The 23,415-nt window shown below is 43.6% G+C and overlaps 1 protein-coding gene across 2 annotated transcripts in view; it reads right to left on the reverse strand.

The window, feature by feature from the left end:
- The window catches only part of ELMO1 (engulfment and cell motility 1), a 532,635-nt gene that overhangs the window by 423,622 nt on the left and 85,598 nt on the right, over positions 1-23,415 (reverse strand). Inside the window, exons 1-2 of one of the 2 annotated variants that reach the window (XM_047095404.1) lie at positions 9,773-9,867; positions 9,484-9,631 (exon numbers count right to left, since the gene is read on the reverse strand). In XM_047095404.1, coding sequence (XP_046951360.1) covers positions 9,484-9,561 — 78 coding nt within the window. In that variant the 5' untranslated portion in view covers positions 9,562-9,631; positions 9,773-9,867. Of the gene's footprint in view, positions 1-9,483; positions 9,632-9,772; positions 9,868-23,415 lie in introns of those variants that run through there. The other variant, XM_047095403.1, reaches the window with a different exon arrangement.

The raw sequence follows: 23,415 nt of genomic DNA on the forward strand, positions 1-23,415 counted from the left end.
TAAGTAGAAGTTTGTATTATTGGTTCCAGTCTTGCCTGGAACACAAAAAGCTTGTGCCAATCTGAAAACTCATAACTGACTGCTAGTGGTTACCATTATTAAGCAGAGTGTTGAATGATGATCTCACTGAATCCCCACAATGCCAGGAAGGATGTATGAATACTGCCAATTCTTTCTTACAAAGCAGGAGGCTTGCCCCCAGTCACACAGCTCTCAAGTGGCAGCCCAGACTTTCAGGCCCTATCAGTCTGCCCACTCCCATGCCTATAAGCACCAAGTCAAACTGCCTTACCAGTGTCCAGCCTCAACAGGATGTCTCATTTCAGATGGTTCCTTCTGGAGTAACCTAGGCCAGTGGCCACATTGCCCCTCATTTTTAAAGAAATACCATCTTTGCTTTCATAACACAGTGTGTCCCTGGAAGTCACGTCATTAGTGGCTGGAGCAAACAAATTTGGCAATGGTGTATGTGTCTCCTCAAATCAGACTGGTGTTAATGGTTGGAACAATTAGGGAGGAGCATAAGAGATGGAGAATCTGAAAAAGAACTACTTAACAAATAAGATAAGTTAAATAAAGGCAAATACTACATGATATCACTTACACATGGAATTTTTTTTTTAAATCAAACTTACAGAAACAGAATAGAAAGATGGCTGCCAGGGACTGGGGAGGTAGAAGAAATAGGCAGAGGCTGGTGAAAGGGTACAAACTATCACCTATAAGATGAATAAAGCTTAATGTAAAACATGGTGACTACAGCTGATGACAGTGTATTGTATAATTGAAATGTGCTAAGAAAGTAGAACTTGAACATTCTCACACACACACAAAGATAAATATGTGAAGTGATGGGTATGTTAATTAACTCTATGGGGGAGAATCCTTTCACAGTATATCTGTATATCAAATCACCATGATGTACACTCTAAATATCTCATAATGCATGTCAATCACACCTCAATTAGGCTGAAATAAAATTTTTAAAAAAGAGCTACAAAACAGATTTATGGTTTAGTAGAAATGGCCTGGGTTTTAGTATCATGCAGTGTTGGATTCAAATCAGTAGCTTCCTAGCTGTGTGATCTGAGGCAAATTAATGAACTTGTGAACAATTATGAACTAGGACATCTAAAGTCTTTTTTGGGGATGAAATACTCCGTTGCAAGGCATTTAACATACTGCCTGGCATATCGTATGTGCTCATCAGATGGCCCATGCTATTATTTCTACTGCTACTGTTAATATTATGTACAGAATGAGCAAAACTCCAATGTCAAGCACAAAAATTTAAATGTGCTTTATGCAATTAATGAGCTTTAAAAAGGTCTTGGGTAAATCAAAGTTATACATATTAGATTATATCTTAAATATCTACAGAGGGGTGCCCAGGTAACTGAGTCGGTTAAATGTCTGCCTTTGGCTTAGGTCATGATCTCATGGTTCATGGGTTCTCTGAACCCCACCTCGGGCTCTGTGCTGACAGCTCAGAGCCTGAAGGCTGCTTCGGATTCAGTGTCTCCCTCTCTCTCTGCCTGTCTCTCTCTCTCTCTCTCTCTCTCTCTCTCTCTCTCTCAAAAATAAATAAACATTAAAAAATGTAAACAAAAAACAACAACAACAAAAAAACATGTCTACAGAAATAGAATAGCTAAGGGGAAAATGCAGGCAGTCATTTTGTATACGCTTGCCTGAAAACACATCATGTAGGTTTCTCTTAGGGAAATAATATCCCCGACCATATATAGGCAGAGGATGCTACTACAATTTTTCTGCTAGGAGGATGGAGAATATCAATGGCTTATTCTCATCCTTACTGTTCATAGTTCAAACCTAAAGTAGATACACACAGAAATAGAGATCGATGTAAGGGATCACAGGGTACAAATACACGTAAAACACAAGCTGACTGATTACCGGGAGCATATAATCTACTTCAAAAGACACGGGTACACTAAAAAAATGTAAGCACATTATGTGCATACTATATTAACTGAATAAAAGCTACAGGCAAAGAAAATGGTATAAGAAATGAGAAGGATGGAAAAATAACTGCATTATAACACACTCAGCAAAGGTTTGAATACAAAGAAGGCTCTGGGCAGTGTTAGCAAAGCCAGGATTTAAAGGAATGAAGGGCTGAACAGAAGCAGGAGGAATTCAAGCAGGTTTACTCTCAGAAAGAAACCGCAAGAAACGAACCACATACATGCATGTGCAGGGACATACTTCTAAAGGGGAAGCTTCTATATAGCAAGATGGTACTTAAAAATTGCACACAGCAGCTTTGAACCCTGGTCAATACAAAGATACCTTGCACCCTGGGTAATATGAAAGGAAATCATGGAGGGGACATCAAGTCAAATTAAAGAAGCTGACTCAAGGGGCACCCGGGTGGCTCAGTTGGTTAAGCATCCGACTTTGGCTCAGGTCATGATCTCACGGTTTGTGAGTTTGAGCCCTGCATCGGGCTCTGTGCTGACAGCTCAGAGCCTGGAGCCTGCTTTGGATTCTGTGTCTCCCTCACTCTCTGCCCCTCCCCAGCTCATGCTCTGTCCCTCCCTCTCTCAAAAATAAATGAACATTTAAAAAAAATTTTTAAGAAAAACTTAAATAAATAAAGAAAGAATCTGACTCAAGTCTTAGGATCACTCAAGAATCATCCATGACTTACTTTTTTTTAGTTGTGTTATACTCTCCTCAAACAAAATCTTTTGCAAAAGCATGCAAAAATCAAAAGGCCAATATAAGCTGCTGTTGCAGGAGTGAGTGTGAAAAGCCTTCAAACACACTGCATACACCCCTCACCCTTGAAGCATTTGGGAAGGATTTGAGAAGGATCCTTGAGAATGATCCAACTAAGGTTAAAAAACCATGCGGGGCACCTGGGTGGCTCAGTCAGTTAAATGTCCAACTTCGGCTCAGTTCATAATCTCATAGTTTGTGAGCCCACATCGGGCTCACTGTTATCAGCATCAAGCCCACTTCAGATCCTCTGTCTGCCTCTCTCTTTGCCCCTCCCTGACTCTCACCTGCTCGCTCGTGCTCTCTGTCTCTCTGTCTCTCTCTCTCTCTCTCTCAAAAATAAACATTTAAAAAAATATATGCATCTCTCCCCATCATTGTTTCTGGGCCTGAACATGATGCATAACAACCTTCCCAAGGGCTTGTCCGGTGCACAGATATTAGAGATGACCCAGACCCCTTGCCTGCTGGGATGGCTTGGGCTAGCTTTTCCTGAGTAGAAGTGGGCTTTATTTCCTTGTATGGACAGGATGGAGTCTGTACACTTGGGGTTGTGAACAACACATCTAACCCATCCTTCTTCTACCTGAAATAACTTCCAAAAGTTGGTAACTCCTATCACACCACCTTTCTGCAGGCTTACATCTGCACAGTTTCACCAATCACTTGCTTGTATTCTGCAGGCACATGGAGGCTTAAATAGAGGAATAACGTATCTATCAAATGGAGAAGACCTGGTGGCCAGCCAGCAGGGGCACATTGGTGACAGAGCTGGTGTTACTTAGATAGAAGTTATACTTCAAGCCAAGAGAGAACATGGAATCTAGACAAAGAGTATCAGTAGTAAACACACAGACCAGTGGGCTAAGCACTGAGGCTGGGGCAAATTTAGAAAGGAGAAAGTCGTGGAGCCATGAAGGAAACTCACAAAGACTAATCAGACAAGGAGGGAGAATCTCAGGACTGCAGCTTAATGAAGAACAGGGAGTTTCAAGAAGATCAGAATGAGCAGCTTTGCCAAGTGTAACCAAGACAGCGAGGCCAAGCAAGGCGGAGGGAGGACCACTCGATTTAGCAAAGCAGAAGGCACTGCAGCCATCAGAGAGCAGCTCCAGGGAGAGGAAAGTTGTTACTCATTCTCAGATTAAGTAGATACTGACACAGCACAGGTGATGGTCTATACTGACAACATTTAAATCAACTTAGAATGGAAAGACACAACCTAAATTACACGCTAGCAAGAGAGTTACTAGGTCAAGAGAAGGGCCTTCCAAGGCAGGAACAGAAGAGCTTATTGGTGAAAGCAGAGAAGAACAGAACAACTGAAGACAACAGTGATGGGGCAAAGCCTCAGGTAAGGGGAAAGGACGGGTTAGAACACAGGTGCAGCCAGAGAGTCGGGGGATGGGACAGACTGAATGGCCTGGGACAGGGGCAGGACCATCCCTTCCCTCCTCTGCTGGCAGTGGGTGCGGGTGTGGGGCGGGAAGAGGATGGCAGGAGACAAGGGCATCATGAGATCCTGGAGGCACGCAAACCCATAAGCAGAGGACTTGTAAGGCGCAGACAGGAGTGGTGGCTTTCTGGCCACAGTGTACTCCTTGGAAAGGAAGGAATGTGGGGCAGGGCAGACAGCAGAAACTAGAGGCCTGAGGCGCACATGTGGGAACAGAATATCTGCTGCCCAGAATGCTGGCACGTGGCCAAGAAACAGAAGAAACTATCAAGGAGAAGTGCTAGGGAGCCAGTGAATATTCCACAGCACAACTGGCTGCATGTCCAGTTAGCATTCTCCCTTATTACTAGGTGATGCCTCCCACCTACCCTTTAGTTGTCTCTCGTTCCTAAACATTAAAAACATTAGGCAGGAGTGCCTGGGTGGTTCAGGCAGTTAAGCGTCCGACTTGGGCTCAGGTCATGATCTCATGGTGTGTGAGTTCGAGCCCCACATCTGGCTCTCTGCCGTCAGTGTGGAGCCTGTATGGGGTCCTCTGTATCCCCCTCTCTGCCCCTCACCCCCCCCCACTCTCTCTCTCAAAAATAAACATTAAAAAAATTGTTTAATAAAAATAAAAACATTAGGCACAGAAAGAAGGAGAAAGCCAGGGAACCATTCTTGACAAAGAGCAGGTAAAAAAGAAAACCAGCGCATCTCATTTCCTAATCTAAGGAGAACTTGCTTAAACTGGCAGAAACAGGGCTGCCTTTATGGAGTAATTACTCTGAGCCAGGCGATGTCCTACATTCTTTTTCACACATTTTCTTTAATCTTCCCAAGAATCATGAAAGTGCAAAATTATTATGTCAGCTTTGCAAAACGAAGATACTGAGGCTCAAAGAGGGTAACAGAGCCTCTCACAAATATGGGGGCTCCGGGGCCCCATCCAGGTTTCAATGTCCTGGAGAGTGTACTGCATTGCTTAGGCCACACTAACTCTCAGCAAACGCCTCTCGTCAGAGTGTCGAGGGTTCTATACTCTTGATTGAGAAAAATAAGCTGTTCAGAAAATAGTAAGTTAACCAGGACAGGGGATGGGAGGCTTTAAGGCTCAGTGTGTCCAGACAACCACCGACTGGTGGCTTCAAGTGGCCCCTGAGGGTGAAACTCAGCAACAGACCATAAAGGCCAAAGCAGAAGCCGCCAACGACATAGTTTACAACTCCTCTGACGGCTTCCTATGGTATGGCAAACTCCTCTTGTAAAAATCCCATAGGGGCTTTTCCTGCTGAGTGGAAAGGCAGAATTGTCTCTTCACAATTTGGAGAGAAAACAAACCAGTCGGCTCCGTGCAGACATCCCCTTGAACCAAACAGGCATCAATAGAGCAAAGCTGAGCAGAAATGTGCTCCTTCTTCCAGTTATTCATTAATTAAATATCCATTGATTAAGGACGGACTGTTCTCCAGGCACTAGAGAAACTGCACTCAAAGATGAAGCAATTTACAGGCTCATGACGGTTTCTCACGAGCCCCTGGATTGGGAGGTGTGGGGGCCCCTGCACCAACCTCACTTAGTGTTCCTCACAAAGCAGAGGAAGGGCCCCACCCCTGGCGACAGAATCAAAATCTCTGCAGCTCGGCTGGAAATGTGCATTTTTCACAAGCTCCTTGGGTGATCCTTGGGCACGCTCAAGGTTGAGTCGGACCACCGGTTTAAGGTGACAGACAGGGACAACACAATGGGATAAGCGGAAGGATACTCAAGGTTTCAGGAGAACACGGGACAGCAAAGCCGAACGCAACTCCCAGAAATAACCTTTTACTGAAATAGTAGCTACCCAGGGTAAAAAGGAGCAAAGAGCTTTCTGAACAAAGGTAGCCTGCCACAGGAGAGAGGCAGGTTATGCGACCCTCACTGAACAAGGTAAAAGATCAGAAGAAAAGTCCAAGTACGAATCATGGCTCAAGTCTTTGTTGCATGTGCAAATACATTTCCAATTCTTGGGCCAATTTCTGACCCAATCAAGAAACAACACCTGACGCCAGCACTGCCATGAGTCTCTCACTCCCATCTCAGTAGCTGCAGGGCAATAAGGGGTTAGGTTTCTAATCCTTTGTGTAGTCTCCATATGGCAATACCACAAGGCCCACAATTTAGCCAACCGTTTAAAAGTTCAGTCTTCAGAGTAAGAGAGACCTGGGTGTGTGTCCTGGCCTCATGAATTGGCAAATCACTTAACTTCTGTGAACTTCATATCTGCCTTTGGAAAACCGGATCATCACCAAGAACGAGACAAGGAAACACCAGGTGCCTCCTGATACAATGCCCCGAAGAGGACACAGCATCATCTCTCTGGCATTTCACCTGATAATGCAAAACCTGGGAAGAAAACATCAGAGAGACCCAAACTGAAGAATATTCCACAAAGCTGTCTTGTACCCTACAAAATTGTCAAGGCCACAAAAGATAAAGAAAGACTAAGGAAACATTCCATGTCAATGGAGACCATCGGGACAGGACAATAAATGTAATACATGAGCCTGGAGGGATAAGGGATCTTATTGGGACAACTGATGAATCTTGAATATGGACTATGGACTTTGAGTTAGATGATAGTTTTGAACTACTGTTCAATTTCCTGGCTTTTATAAAGAGACTATGGTTATGTAAAAGAAGGATTTTGTTCTTACACTGAGTATTTAGGAGTAAAAGGGGATGATGCCTCTAAGTCACTCTCAAATGGTTCAGAAAAAAAGCTATATATTAAAAAGAGAAAAAATGGAGAAAACAGTCACGCCTATGAAGCAAAATGTTAATACTTAAAGAATCTGGATAAAAGGTAGACAGAAGTTCTTTGTACTAGTCTTGCCATTTCTCTGTTTAAAAACTGTATTGAACTAAAGTTACTGCTCAAAGCTTTCAAGCCATGAAATAACAAGGAAAGACTGAAGAACTGTCAAAGGCTGGAGGAGAATGAGGAACCATGACGACTATATTACAATGTGGTTGGCATTCCTGGATTAGATCCTGGAACAGAAAGAGGACATCAGTGGCAACACTGCTGACATCCAAATAAAGTTTGTAGTTTAGCTACCAGTAATGTGCCATTGTTAATGCCTTCATTTTGGGAAATGTACCAGTTATATTAAGCATTAGGGGGGGTGCCTGGGTGGCGCAGTCGGTTAAGCGTCCGACTTCAGCCAGGTCACGATCTCGCGGTCCGTGAGTTTGAGCCCCGCGTCGGGCTCTGGGCTGATGGCTCAGAGCCTGGAGCCTGTTTCCGATTCTGTGTCTCCCTCTCTCTCTGCCCCTCCCCCGTTCATGCTCTGTCTCTCTCTGTCGCAAAAATAAATAAACGTTGAAAAAAAAAAAATTTAAGCATTAGGGAAGACTGAGTGAAGGGGTTATGGAAACTCTCAATAGACTCTTCACGATTTTTCTATGAATCTAAAATTGTTCCAAAATAAAAAGATAACTAAAAAATAAGTGTTAAGACACACACACACCAAAGGCCATCCCCAAAGGCAAGAACAGGACACTGACTCCACAAACCCCTAAGAATGTGTATCAGGAGCTATTGCCTGATAGCAGAGGTTCCCGGAACCATGGCAGAATCAAACGGGAAAAATTTACTAAACCACTGACTTAGAATCACTTGAGGTAGAAGCCCCAAGAACATTTAAACAAGTACCCCAGACCTGGGGTACCAGGGATCCAGCTCAGTACTTCTCAAACTTAACTAGACACAGGAGTTCCTGGAGACCTAGCTAAAATGCAGATTCTAGGTCAGGAGATCTGGGGTAGGTTCTGAGACTTTGCATTTCCAATGAGCTCCCAGGTGAAGCCCGAACCAACCGTCCTCAGCCACACATATGGAGAAGGCAAAACAACAAGACAGAAGAGGCCTGCCTGGGTTCATGTCCCCAGAGCACCAACCACGCCAGCCCAGGACTGCCATGTGGATGTAAGAGGTCAACTCCCCTTTGAAGCCGTTGGTTCCCTTAGCCAGTAGCAAACCTAGTCCTAACTGTATTTAGTCTGCACCAGGTAGTCCCAAGCATATTTTAAAATTCAACTCACCTCCTCTCTCGAACAGCACATGAAAAAGGACAAACATCTGTTACCTGACACAAATGTATATAAAACTACCGGATGGGCTTCTCTACCCACATGGGTTGTTTCTAGAGCTCCACAAAAACTGCCTCGTAGAGCAGTTAAAATGACAATGATGAGCTGGACCGATGACACCTTTGTTGACAACAATCCTAAAAGTTTACCCTTCCTCAAATTCACACTCAAGCTCAACTGATTCTGATTTGACCGTTATAATTTATGTCAATAGTCTTTTGGATCCACACAATGCCATACAACTCTTACAGTATTCTTCAACCAGATAATAACATCTGACCAGGGGAAAAAAATTTATAGATCATAATCATAGGACAGTACTGAGAACATATATAAAAAGTGGAGTTGCCATGGTAGCCTAATTGTGAAAATATTAAAAGCCACCTAGAATTCTATGGTATTTGTTTTTATGAAACCCTAAGTGCACATAAGTCTCAATCTTTTTTTTTCCTTAAATTATTTGCTGTAGTAACCTTCCTGAGATAACCTGTAATCAAATCAAATCAAATCAAAGCCACACCGTAAGACTGTTGAGACCCAAGCTAAAGGAGGCCTTTAAAGGTAGGGCCATATTGAAAAATCTTTTCAATATTTTTTCATTCATTAAATACGTATTGAGGATGTATTACATGCCAGACAATGCACTAGACAGACAGTGCATTTTACACTAATAATAAAATTACAATTAGCTGGGAGGCAAGCCCAAGCCCCTCTATACTAATTTCACTATTAAGCGGTTACTGTAATGTACTTGTTGGCTGCTTCTGCAAAAATCAAAGGGGAAAGTGTACCAAAAAATTAAGTTTCGTGTTGCCTAGGATAAAACAACCCGCACCTACTCATGAGCGCCTGCCAGGCAGGGCCGGGATAGCCTCCACTGTGCCAACTGCCCGGAACCTAAGCCACTGGGCCCTGCTGCCTCTCACCCAGCTTCAGACACAAACCCTGTATTCACACAATCCAAGTAGATGTTGAACGAGCATAAAAACCCCATCCGTCGTCACTGTATCTGGTACACAAAGCAAACTACACTGCAACTATTATTGCACAGATTTTTCAGCACAGCCAGAGAGAGAAAGGAGGACAAAAGAGCTAACCAAAGTCTGTGAAAATTCCAAGACAGAAAGAAGACTGAAGAGAACCCCCAAACTGCTGCCGGCATGACTGACCTGATCGATTTCCATGAGTTTGGGGTAGGCGCCCGGCCATTCTATGGCCACCTTGACGATGTCCGCGGGGGGCGGCATGGTAATCCCAGGGAGTCCAAAGCTTATAGAACCGGGATCCTACAGTGCAGACGGCCACACGTGTCTACACCTAATGAGGAATGACAAAAAGAAAGAAAAGTTGCTCAGTGCCGATGCAGGGCAAATTCTGCTTCATCACTTCCTGTTTTCACTGGTGGTTTAGGTATGAGAAACGGCTCTGGGTATACAACACACAGGGCACCAACTGTACCTCCGGCTGCTCCTGAGGAGAGAAGACAGATGACAGGAAGGAGCCAATGCCCTAGAGTCGAAGACTTCAGGAGACGTGGTCCCCGCAAGGGGCAGTTTGTCCCTTACCACGGGGTTTGGCTCCCAGTGGTGCCCAGGGTCTGGATGAGCTGGGCTCACTCTGTCCAGAAACGCATGTAAACTTCTCGCGCTCAACAGTCTCCGGAAGAACAGATTGCCCAGGAAGTCATGGTCAGGAAGCAGCATTTCTTTAAAGTATTTTCTGTGTGTCACAAATAGAGCTCCGCACTATAGCAACCAGGATATCATGAGGAAGAAGAAATGCCCTGAGGTTCACACACATGCATACACACACTCCCTCCCCAAGGCCAGTTCACACACTGCGCCTTCAGGAGGGAGGAAAATTGACTGATGTGGATAGTGCGGCAAACAGAACAGACCTTGAATTTTCACTGGAATGAATAGTGTTGCTTTCACAAAAGAAGTAAGATTATCCTCTGCTGCCACCCCTAGATTATTGGCCTGTTTCTTTAGGATGACTTTTTTAACTTAATATTTTTGAACGGATAACACGTTCATGTGACTCAAAACTTAAATTTGTGTGTGTGTCTGTGTGTGTGTGTGTGCGTGTGAAAATATAGTGGAGAATCTCTGTCCTCTTAAAGTTGCACATCCACCTGGACGAATATTCTACAACAGGGACTTGTTAAATAATTATGGGGTCTCATATATGCAAGCACAAGTAGCAAATCTGTACTGGGGTATTCCTCTTCATAGTCTCTATGCTCCTTTATTCACTAGAGAATTCTATGGGCAATGTATTATGTCTGTACCACATCACTTCAATCCCAACCAGTTATACACCCTAGAATAAGAATCATGAAAACAGGTTCTAATGTAAAAATAGACTGTGTAAACACCAGGTAACACTACTCAAAGAACACACGATCCTGGGGATCAAGAGAATAGATAATGAAAATTAAAATGCATTTTGAGCACCCTCCTCCCACCTCTACACAAAATAGTCTAGAATTACACTAAAAGAGGTCATCTAACCACCCAGGAATCAAAAGCCAAGGGTGCTTTTCTTCCCCTTTCACTGGTATTTATTCCTCAAAGACTGTTGAGACAAAACCTGTTGAACAGGTGAGAATCCAATGATGTGGCTCTCCCTGAGTCTCTGTGGAGAATAAGAAGGCAGCAGTGGACAAAGGAGCCATTGAGAGAGCCAAAAGGCTACAAGGAATCCCCTGGGAATTCACTTGACAAGTGTGATTAGACTTCATCAGTGTTACCCACACTAACAAACAGCACAGACGGGGCTCCCGCAGGGAAGAGTCAGGTGCACCATTTCAGAATGAATAATCCAGTCCACATTGTTATCCTCAGAAGTCCACATTTTATCCTCTTGAATTTATATTTCCGTGAGAGAACAGTTAATTTTATCTCATCAGAGCCACCAGCAGTAAAGTGGAGTCTAATGTTGTCAAAATTGCCCCATAAATATAAGGTTCATAAATTTTGGTAAACAGCCTAATATAATAATTCTTATGCAAACTAAAATTTAAGACCCACTAAAGGGAAGTCTGTGCAGCTGGCTAGACACTCCAACCATTCTGCCTTGTAAGGTAACTCTCAAATCCCTGGAGGCAACTAGGAAACGGGTGGAGAATTCTGCAATGTCCCTGCTTGCCTGCTGATTGATTTACTTGATTCCATTTTTAACATGAAAATTCTACAACCTTAATATGCATGTCAAATGGCTTTGCTTATAGTTGAGCGAATTTAATGAGACAGAGGAGTTAGTTGCTTTTTATTTGGGAGTTAGTTACTAAAGTCCCCGTGTCAGTTACATGTGACTCCATAACCCTTGAGCAAGTTGCAATTTTCTTTATCATTCTGCTGAAGGTCTCCTTCTTAGCTTTAGGTCACGTTTCCAAGACAACAGAGAGAAACCGCTCTTGATTCCCATCTAGAAATCTGTCTGTCTCTACACATTGGTCTATGTCCAAAGTTCTTTATATCTCTGTTTGAAGCTCACCTCATTGTAGTCTCCTAAAGATCTGTTACATCACCACATGTTTTTCCAGTCAGCTTGATTAGGTCTTGGGAGCATAAAATTTCCAAATACCTGATCCTTCCCCCCCCACCACTGAATTTCCCATATAGTTTTAGCTTCTGGTCCCTGTAATGGCTTTAAACCCTTTTATCCTATTTCTAGTCTTTCTGTTACACCAGCAAATCCTATTAAGAGAGGGGGAAAAAAATCAAGCCTATGTGGACATTCCTATAGGAGCTGTGTAATGGAAAAACTAACACACTTGCCCTGGTGAACTGTGTGCCCCCACAACTGCACTGAAAGAGGCTGACAGATGGGCCAGTAGAAGCCAAAAGGCGGATCAATGGGAAAGAAACACCAAACAGCTGGGTAAATGATTTGCTTCAACTCCTCTGTCCCTTCATTCCTCCCCAGGAAAGTTGTCCTCTGCCCACTGGCTATCATTATCTACTGGTGACAAATAATAGGTTTATACTGATTATGGGAATAGTGGAGAGGGAGCACCAGTCTCATATTTCAAATGCTCAATGCTCCCTTGTAGAAAAAAAAAAAATAGACAACCTTTCCCCTTAGTATTCAGGTTAGGTAAAGAGGGAAAAGGCCTAGAGGCACCTGAGTGGCTCAATCAGTTAAGCATCTGACCCTTGATTTTGGCTCAGGTCATGATCTCAGAGTTCAAGGGATCCAGCACCACATCAGCCTCTGTGAGAGAAGGAAACAGAGAATCCCAAGCAGGCTCTGTGCTATCAGCACAGATTCTTGGGATTCTTGAGATTCTCTATCTCCCTCTCTCTCTGCTCCTCTCCTGCTCTCACTCACGTGCACAAGTGCGCATACACACTCTCTACTTCACATTCTCAAAATAAACAAACATTAAAAAAAAAAAAGAGAGGGGTGCCGAGGTGCTCAGTCGGTTAAACATCCAATTCTTGATTTCAGCCTAGGTCATGATCTCACGGTTCGAGCTCCACATCGGACACCACACTGACATTTCAGAGCCTGCCTGGGATTGCCTCTCTCACTGCCCCTCCTCACCTCTCAAAATAAATAAACTTTAAAAAAAAGATTTAAAAAAAGAGAGAGAGAGAAAGGGACTCTGAAAGTAGCACCCTTCTGAAAGTAATCTTTCATTCACTTTGTCCATCTGGAGAGGAAGGGAAAAAACCTATCCTCAGCTCTCTTAGGTTCAGTGCCTGAGTAGTGCAAACTAAACTAACAAAGGCAAGATTGACAGAAAGGAACAAATGAGTTTACTCATGCAATGTACATACATGCAGGAGAACTCAGTGAGAAGTAACTCAAAGGGGTGGTTAGAGCTTGGAGCTTACATACCGTCTCACACAGGGTGACAAAGTGTGGACAAGAGGTTAGATGAAGGCAAAGGGGTTTGGGCTCCTGAGGGATACAAGGGGTGGAATGGTGATTTGGAAATGTATGGTTAAAAAACAAGTTGTTCAGTTGGTTTGTTATGCAGTCTCAAATCCTTTCATGTGGTTAAGAGTGGTGTCTGGAGTAGTTCTCTTCCAGGTTTGGGAGAGGAAGATATCTTTACAAATAGAAATTTCCTTTATAGATCTAAATTTCCTTTACAAAAGAAACATTTATGCCCTGCTTTTAAGTAGAAATGAGAATGGTAGAGAGTTCCTCCTGTGCTGCTGTTTCTAAATTGATTTCAGCTCAAAACAATCCTTACTGCAAAGTGGCATCTTCTGATTTCCGTCTATTACTCAGGCTTTCCTGAGCCCTCTACTTTGTGCTTTGGAGGACACAGTCTTGCACGGTGCACTGTGCCTCAGGAAGGCCTACTTCTTCTCCTCTTCCTTGTATAACATCCTTCTTATTCCAAACAGAATGATACATCCCAACACCCTTACTGTCTAGGCCCAAGAATACAGTAAGAGACAGGTGCCTCCCACTTCACCTTATCCAGGATGCTATGATTCATCCATGCTTGCTGAACTCTGTCTTTGTTTCCCTTCTCAAACATGCATTAGAGGACAGACGTTCCTCTTTCCAAGTCGCATAGATGAGCAATGACTGCCAGGGAAGACCATGAGAGCAGGGATCCTCCCCTGCACTGGAGGATCTGAATAGATCGATAGATGGTGGGAGGGCCATTTCAGAGTCTCTTACTCCATCAGGGAATTAACATCCATTCTGACAACAGCAGAGGCCAAGGAGGAAGTTTCATGGCTTCAGGAACAGGGGAACACTGTGCAAAACATAACCATTCAGAAGAAAGAAAGGAAGAAAGAGAACTGAATCAAATATTCCAACTTATGTATATGTTCCTGACAAAAGCCTCCTAAGGTAATCTTAGTAATAACTCAACTTGCCAGGTGCGAAACGTGCTATTAGCTACCCTTTTACAATATGTTGCAAACGTGCAGAGAAAAGTCTTTGCTCTCACAGCAACTGGAAATGTCATCATGGAGGGCATGGGACAGCTGGTAGAAAGGAGCAGGGGCAGAAGCTGAGAGCAGGCATTGGACTGGAAGCCTGAAGCACACACTTGTTTCCTTACCCTGCATCCTTCCCCTAGTGATAGTTGGCACTCCTTACAGTAAACGAATGAAGATACTAAACCTTACTGAGCTTGGTAACTTCCCCCAAATATTTAGGTGTTGGAGGCCCCTCGAACATGACTGTGGACTACTGTGTTCGCCAAAAATTCATATGATCAAGTCCTAACCCCCAGTACCTAAGACTATGGCTGTATTTGGAAACAGAGCCTTTAACGAGGAAATTAAGTTGTAATAAGGTCATTAGAATGGGCCCTAATCCTATCTGACTGTTGTCCTTGTAAGGAGAGGAAATCTGGACACAGGTACAGAGGACAACCATTTGAGGAAACAGTAAGAGAACGGCCATCGACAACCAAGGAGAGAGGCTTCAGAAAGAGCCAAGCTGCCTACACCTTGATCTCAGATTTCCAGCCCCAAGAACTAGGAGACAATATGTTTCTGTTGTTTAAACCATCCAGACTGTGGTGCTTTGTTATGACAGCCCTAGTAAACAGGCGTAACACTGAAGACAGAAAGCATAAAGAAGAGGCTGATGATTTGACACAAAGACGCTTAAAATCTTCACCATTCCAAAAAGCACCATAAAAATTTAAAAACAAATAATAAGCAATCGAGAAAATACTTGCAACAGCTGTGACCTAACCTAGTATCAATATCCTTAACAATGATCTCTTATAAATTTTTTTTTTAGTTTACAAAGTAATCCACACAAGAGGAAATGTGTGGTCAATAAATACCCAAAAGGTCACTCTTAACAGTAATAAGAGAAATGCAAATTAAAGCAGCAAAACAGACCTTTTTTGTCTATCATATTGGTAAGAAATAAATGTTCATTGATTGGTGAGAATGTGGGCAAAATAACACTCTCATACACTGATACAATCAAGAAAAAAAGCAAAAGCCCTTTAGAAATAAATAAAATTAATTTATTTTTAATCCATAAAATGTAGAGTAATAAACTTGGCCCTGAGAAAGTCTGTTCTCCTGAAACCACTAAAGCAGGGCTTCTTAACCACAGCATTATTAACATTCTGGATCAGATAATTCTTTGCTGTGGGGCTCATCCTGGCCTCTGCTGAAGTTTAGCAGCAGCCTTGGCCTCCACCCAGTAGATGCCAGTTTATACAATCAGATGCTCACTTATGAAATGGAGACAATCAAAATGTCTCCAGACATTGCCAGATGTCCCTTGGGAGTCAAAATCATCTCTGGTTGAAAAGCAGGGCACTAAGGTGACTGCTTCTAATATTGCTTTTAAACAAACTTATTGGGGTGCCTGGATGGCTCAGTCAGCTAAGCATCCAACTTTGGCTCAAGTCATGATCTCCCAGTTTATGAGTTCAAGCCCCACATAGGACTCTGTGCTGACAGCCTAGAGCCTGGAGCCTGTTTCCAATTCTATATCTCCCTCTCTCTCTGTTCCTCCCCCACTTGCACTCTGTCTCTCTGTCTCTCTGTCTCTCTCAAAAATAAAGAATAAAAAAAACTTTTTAATAAAAAAACTTATTACATAGACCAACTTCACAAAGTGGGCAGTAATAGTCATAAATATAATATTTTAACTGCAAAAAAAAAAAAAGAGAGATGAGATGTAGAATAAGGACCACTTGGAGAAATAAAAAAAAAAATAAGTTGCTAAAATCAAAAGGAAAGGAAATTTACATAAAAACATGAAAACCTTGATATCATTTGAGGACAATTTTGTAACCTTCTACTCTAGCACATTCTCCCTCACATACAGCTCTACTGAACTCTTGTAGCTTTGGTTTTTGTCTGTCTAGTGAGCTTTTCCACCTCTTCTCTTCAGGTAGCAGGTCCTGTCCCACAACCAAGATTGGGCATGTGTGGGGCCAATGACAATGCCCATTTCTCTGGCAAGAGTGATTGATCGGTCCAAGGGACAGACACATGATCTAAGCAAATCAATTTCTGGGGACTGCTCTATGAGGCCTGGAAGGAAAGAGTTCTCCCTTTCAATGGGGGGTTGTTAGGCTGCCATCTTCCATCCATGTGGGAATGGGCTGTCTGCAATAGGAAGGAATATGGCAAGGAGAAGCAAAGACAAAGAGAAAAGAGACAGGAGAGGGGAAAAGAGAACAAGAGTCTTAACTACGTTGAGTATTCTGGCTCCTAACACTTTTTCTTCCATTCTTTGAGCTCTTCTAATATTCTTCCTAGATATATGAACCCATAAATTCCCTGGTACAGTAAGTGAGTTTGAGGTAGGTTTCCATCACTTGTAATTGAAAAACTTCTAACTAATACATCAACCCTACCATATCTGTCTACTGCCCTCAGTTATAATCTTGCCAGTCCCTCAAGAGACAACTGAACCACAAAACACAGACTAAAGTTACACAATCTGACCTTGGAGCCAAATGGGAATGATACTTTATTCCCCAGTCCTAGAGCTCAATATCTGCATGTCCACATTTCTGATGGAGCCCTCAGTGCCTAGAAGCTGCTTTCCCTCTCCTGGACTGCTGCCAGGAATCATGCAGGCATTTCAGGAATTAGCCTTAGCCTGGCATTTCCCACACAACACTACTTCCTTCAGATATTAAGTAATGTAACATGAAAGAAAGAAAGAAAGAAAGAAAGAAAGAAAGAAAGAAAGAAAGAAAGAAAAGGAAAAAAATAAATCTCTTGTAAAACATCAAATGAAATAACAGCTAATTATGGAACCAGCTAGTTCATGTATCATATACTTTTCATGACAACCTTATGAAATAGGTACCATTACTAAACCATTTTACAGACTAGGAAACTAAAATGCACAGACATTGAGTAACTTGCCCAAGGTCTCATATCCAAATATGGAGCCCAGCCAGAACTCAATCCACATGTGTCTGATTCCACAGTCAATGTTTTTAATCACTATACCACATTTTTAAAAAGGTTCCTTTACTATAGGACTTATTGGGCCTTTAATGTAATATATATGTATCGTGAAATTTTTGTATGCAGTATATACTATTTCCCAAATATATCTTTCTAGAAAAGTCTTTTTTTTTTTCATGGAGCATCTTGTGGCATTAGTTTCACATGGGACACAGTTCGGGAAACGATGCTTTGAGACAATTTACCTCCTCCACTTCTCAAGAAAAACAGAAGTGCTGAATAGTCTTGGCCTGAAATAGAGTGGAAAGTGGCAGAGAAAACACTTTCCTTTAGTCCCATATTGAATTATCATCACCTGCATCTATGGGATTATCTCCAGGAAAGCAACCCAATTCTTTTGCGTAACTCTTTCCAATTCACAGAGGACAGTAAAAATTCAATTAACTACAGCTTTCTACTGTGCAAACTAGCAGAAGATAAACAGCAAAAGAAACAGAATATTTGGATTTGTGAGAGCTTGAATCTCAAGCTTTAAAACCTTGGCTGGTGACTCATGACCTATAGCACATCAACTTCCCACAGCCTGGTTCCCGCCTGCCTCTGAGTACCAGGAGACACCCTCCCCCCACCAATGCATCCCTGAGCCCCACCCACAAGCACACACAAGCGAGGACTCTCTAAGTCGCGGCAAATAGGTTCTTCTTTAAGATCATCAACAGTCCTTTTTCAGTGGCTGTGGGTAGCACTGCTTAAAGAAGGCAAGCCCCAGACTGGCCAAGCGAGGATTACTCTCGAGGTGTGCCACAGTGTCCTGAGAGGAGAGGAAAAGCACCAAGACAAATATTGGCTCTCCTTCCTCATCAAACTGCTGGCCATTTCCTGGGCATGGCAAATTCTCTTGCCTCCCGCCTTTGTTCTCAATGTTCCCTCTCCCTGGAATGTCTTTCCCTTCCACCCCTGGGTTGGCTTCAGAAATTCCCACCTAGACTTCAAAGCCAATCTCATGTGCCAGTTCCTCTGATAGATTTCCCTGACCCCACAGCCTCCCCAGCTAAGAAGCAATGACCCCAACTATCTCCTCAGGTGCTTACGAAGCTCCTACCAGAACACCTTTCCATACCTTATGCTATTAGTTTATGAGTTCCCCAAGGGTAGGGATCATATATCTTATCCATCTCTGTACCTCTAGTCTAGACCAGATGGCATGGCAAATAGCAGCTCAATAAATACTTTTCAGACAAGTGAATGAATAAAACAAATGAATCACTCTTTCCTTAAAAGCAAATTCAGACATTTAAAAAAAAAATGCACAGGATTACTCAAACCAATGATGCATTTTTAAAATCCAGAATTCCTGCCTCAGAAAACCTTCAGGCACTTCAAGCAGCAGCTACTCGTGTGTCCCATTGGACAGAAATAGAAATAGAGGCACTCAGAGGTGAGAGCAGGGCCTACTCCAGATCTGTTTTCCTCCCAGAGAAATTCTGTCAAAAACAAGATGAGACACGAGCTGAGCTGCTGGTTCTTCTCCCTTCACTAGGAGCTTTCTCTCGCACTTTGGGAAGCAGCATCTCAACTGGAAAGTTCATTATTTTACAAACTAAGGCACACACTTCCTCCTTTATTCTGGTTTTCGGATATTTGCTTTTCAAATTCCTTTTCGGCTGTTGTAACGTCAGTGACTGCTCCCCTCCTGTCCGCCCCCCTCAGATCCCCCCCCCCCAGCTCCCCTGCTCCCGGCAGGCAAGCCTTGTCACTCCTGATGTGTGCTGACATTCCCTGGTGGAGGAGACAAAGCTCAGGCCCAGTTCTCTATCTCACAACCCAGACTCGAGGCCACAGGAAATGCTGGAGCGTTTCCACCATCCTGTGAGCCAAACACTCAAAGTTTCCAAACCTGCTGATCAAAAAACAATATGCGAAACTTCTTTCTCCCTCTCTCTCTCTCTCTCTCCAGCAACAGCAGAGCAGCAAAGGCCACCCTAGAAAATTCGATTGCATCAGATGAGCAGCAAGGGCCTTCTGTGGCAGGCGGAGGGCTGGGCTGTGCGTCCACAGGCTGCCACCTGACAACTCAGCACAGAATTAGTCATCCTGCACAACGCGTACGTGATGTAATGCCGCACACGCAGGATGGCACTAGCCTCTGCCTTTTTCTCCCTCCTCGGGTCCTTCAGGTTTAATTCTCCAGACGGACAGGAGCTGGTGAGTGAGTGTGAAGGTCAGGTGTCTGCCTGGGTGTTAATCCGGGCCCTGACCTACCCACAGCTCTGTGACTTTGGACAGTTACATAACATGGCTAGCCCTCGGTGTCCTCTCTGTAACACTGAAAGAACAATAGAACCTTTCTCATAGGACTGTTGTGAACCCTGAACATATAAACAATTGGAACAGGGTCTGCTAGGGTAGTATTATGATTATGAATCTGGCAGGCATGGGGGACCTGGACACAGCAGCCAGTAGCCTCCCTAGTGAAACACACAGAAGTCCCACCGCACGGTGGTTCTTTTCCCCTTTTAGCATCACAACCAAACTGGACAAACTGTTCTGAGGAATGCTAACTTGGCTTCAGGTCCACGGAGGGTTTATAGATACGAACACTTTTTCTTTCTTCTGGGTTTTAAAAGATGAGCACCAAGCTTCCAGGTGAGTGACTGGGTTGGAAGGAATAGGAAGAGGAAGGATAGTGTTAAGATTCCGGAAGAATCCTCCTGCATTTCAAAAGCAGAAATGCCTGGGCAGATAACCTGATGGAACAAAACGGACCCGATTTCTCTCCCAACCCACGTCTCACAGCCAAGTTCTGTAAGTATAGCGAGGTGACCGGGACTCAACTGCTTCTCAATCCTTTCTCTCCAAGAAGTGGATGTGGCCTTCAGGTATGCGACAGTTACAAGTCCCTCAAGAAGGACCAAAGGGGTGCCCTCTGCAGAGAGGGACCTGCCCCACCACTACTGCACAGCTTCCCCAGTTACATGTCACTCCAGCCCTCCAGAGTGACTTCCAACTCTCACCTGTCTGAGGGACACCTCCATCCAGCTGCCCCACTCACTGATTTCGCTGTCCTGCTCTCCAGGTGAGTAGCTCTAAAGTGCTGAGGCTCCACCCACCAAGCTGACGGAGGGGAGGCACCTGGAGCCTGATGAGCATGGCCCGCCCCACCTGGGCCCAGCTGCTCCCCAGAAGCTGGGGTTTTCATGGGCACTAAGTGGCCGATGATGACACAGCTCTACTACCGGGGGTATCATATCCTGGCTAGACACAGAAGAACTCTGAAATGTTTCTCAGGGAAGTTTCCGTTAGGAAACATGAATTTCCTCCATTTTCAGGGTTTTAGATAGCTTATCCCTCTGGTGATTAGGCACAAGCCCACAGGCCCAACAAGACAAACAAAAACCAAAACGTGGTTTTTCTCTCTTACCTCCTTCACCTGAGGAGGCTCTGCCAGGACTCCCAGGATTGAATGATAGAGATCTCTACTTCTGGTTTTTGTCTGGGTTCCCTCACAAGTTTGTTGCAATTTGTCTTAAGATAAAACACTGTCTGGGCACATGCTATCAGCATAGACAGGTGGCCACACTTTGAAGAGTTTTTCACACAAACACCAAGATAACAGTGGATCCAATGGGCCACTGTTTGCCGTTGAACAAATGGACTGCTCTTTCGGGCTCCTGGGTGACTCAGTCAGTTAAGTGTCTTACTCTTGATATGGGCTCAGGTCATGATCTCACTGTTCGTGGATCGCCTCCCCCCCCCCCCAACTCAAGCACTCACTCTCTCTCTCTCTCTCTCTCTCAAATAAATAAAGATTTTTTAAAAAATCATTGCTCTTCCATAGGCATATATGTGAATCCAGAAATTCCTTACCATATTCATTTAAAAATAAAAAATAAAAATAAAAACCGGTACAAAATGGGGAAAAGGCAGCCTGCAGTTCTATCCTGAAAACCAATATTACTGGTTACACCCTGGAGCTGCCAGTTGGCTTCCTGCCAACCCGAGGATCACGTTCTGGATAGATTTTGTTGTTGCCTGCTCATTTCCTCTTTGCTTTCCCTTGGGCAGAGATCCCCCACACTCTGTCTGCATGCCCTGGAAAGGGCTGAGATTAAAAGCTGATGAGAGGAAACCAGATAGAGGGACTTCCAACTCAGTGCTGGCAGTTTGCTAACTGAGTGCCTTTTAAATTTTACCTTGGTAAATTAACAGGATGCTGATGATTTAAAATTCTTATTATCTGCACTCAGTTCTAGCAAACTTGGGACTCAACCAGCTAATATCTGGTTTGATAAAGACTCAGTCAGGCAAAAGCCCAACCAATAATAGTAAAAATAACCACATACACCAAAAAAAACTTTTTTAAATAACCTGCTAGATTAGTGAGCGAGGTTGCAGGGGAAAAAAAAATAGAAAAGGCTGCTATGCATCTTCTCATTTTCCTATTATGATACGCTCTGCCTTGCCTAGAAAAGAGGTCAGAGATTATAAATCTTTGTGGAACACTTGAGTTCTGCTGACGGGTCTGGTAATGGGGTCAGATTCTGGGACCTAATTATCTGAGGCATGAATGTAATGAATGAGGTCAAAGAAAACCTGATTCTACTTGACACCTAAGAATCTTACTTTTTTCATCTTTGCAAATCAAAGCTAACTGTTCCAAACTTTCTTCTGCAAGGTGGCAGAAGAAAGAAGGCAGGTTTTAGAATCAGACAGATCTGGATTTGGATGTGAAATGGGTAATGTTTTAGGCCAGGGCACAAGATTACAAGATTTGCATTTTGCCTTAGGCTATGAGTAGAGCAGACTGGAATGGAGCAAGGAGGGACAGACTGCTGGAGACTGGAAAGAAAGCGACTGATGAGAGTGGCTTCGGCTGACGTGGTGCCTTGGAGATGGAGAAGGTGAGAGATTTTTTTTTTTTAATTTTTTTTCAACGTTTATTTATTTTTGGGACAGAGAGAGACAGAGCATGAACGGGGGAGGGGCAGAGAGAGAGGGAGACACAGAATCGGAAACAGGCTCCAGGCTCTGAGCCATCAGCCCAGAGCCTGACGCGGGGCTCGAACTCACGGACCGCGAGATCGTGACCTGGCTGAAGTCGGACGCTTAACTGACTGCGCCACCCAGGCGCCCCGATGAGAGATTTATGAGATATTTAAAAAATAAAAATCAACAGGAATTGATGATAGACTGCATACAGGGAAGAGGGAAAAGCTGGAGTTCAGCATGACCCAGGATTCCAGCTCCTTCCGGCTGACTTAACAGAATAGATGGTGATGCCAATTTATTGAACTAGGACCACTCCAAATAGAAGATGCACTCTCGGTCACTTCGTTGACCACTGTCATGTCAATGTATGTATAGACTCATCCAGAAGAACCAGTGGTAAAGTCCAAGCCCCCAGTACAAGAGACACCCCTCTTACTCATCTCTTCCTTATGGACCTATTTGCTTTACTGCAGATTACACCTAAAATTCATAGCCGTTTCTTTCTTTTAAATGGAGAGGCAGCAGAGCACAGCAGTTACGGCCACAGATTGGACTCAGACTACATGTATTCTAATCCTAGTTTCATGGCCTCTTAGCCTTGTGGCCTTGGGAGGATTGCTCTCTGTGCCTCGGTTTGCTCAACTGTAAAATGGGGAAAACCACAGTACCTATCTCACAGCTTTCTTGAGATGAGTAATAAGGTGATGATAGTAATAGCTAGTGTTCATATGATTTACTATGTGCCAGGCACCCCACTGAACAGTTCAGATATATTAACGCATTGAATCCTCCCAATAGCCCTAGGAAATAGATGCTGTTCATAATTCCCATTCTAAAAATGAGGAAATGTAGTCTCCAAGGAAACCAGCCACTAACTTGGCTAGTTAGCAGCCTAGCCAGTCCAAAGTCTTGTATTCTGTGCCATTACACTGAATTTCATTCTATCTTAATACACACAAAATGCATAGAACAGGGCCTGGCACACAGTGAAAGCCAGTCGACATTAGCTCTATGAATCGGCAAATCCAGGATTTGACAACAAATATGGTTCATGAGGAAGAAGGAGGCTATAAGTACTTTTTCATTATGGATCCCTATTGTACCTTCTCACTTGGTATAACATAACATTGATGGTGACTTACCAAACTTGCATCCAACCTTGACTCCATGGAAGGAATCACATGGCCTGAGCCGTTCAGGCTCAACACTGACTGACTTCTTGAAGCTGCG

This window comes from Lynx rufus, unplaced genomic scaffold, assembly GCF_022079265.1.
Source record: "Lynx rufus isolate CCGP_SWC_20201006 ecotype Redwood Valley unplaced genomic scaffold, mLynRuf1.p SCAF_4, whole genome shotgun sequence".
Classification (NCBI taxonomy): Eukaryota; Metazoa; Chordata; class Mammalia; order Carnivora; family Felidae; genus Lynx; species Lynx rufus.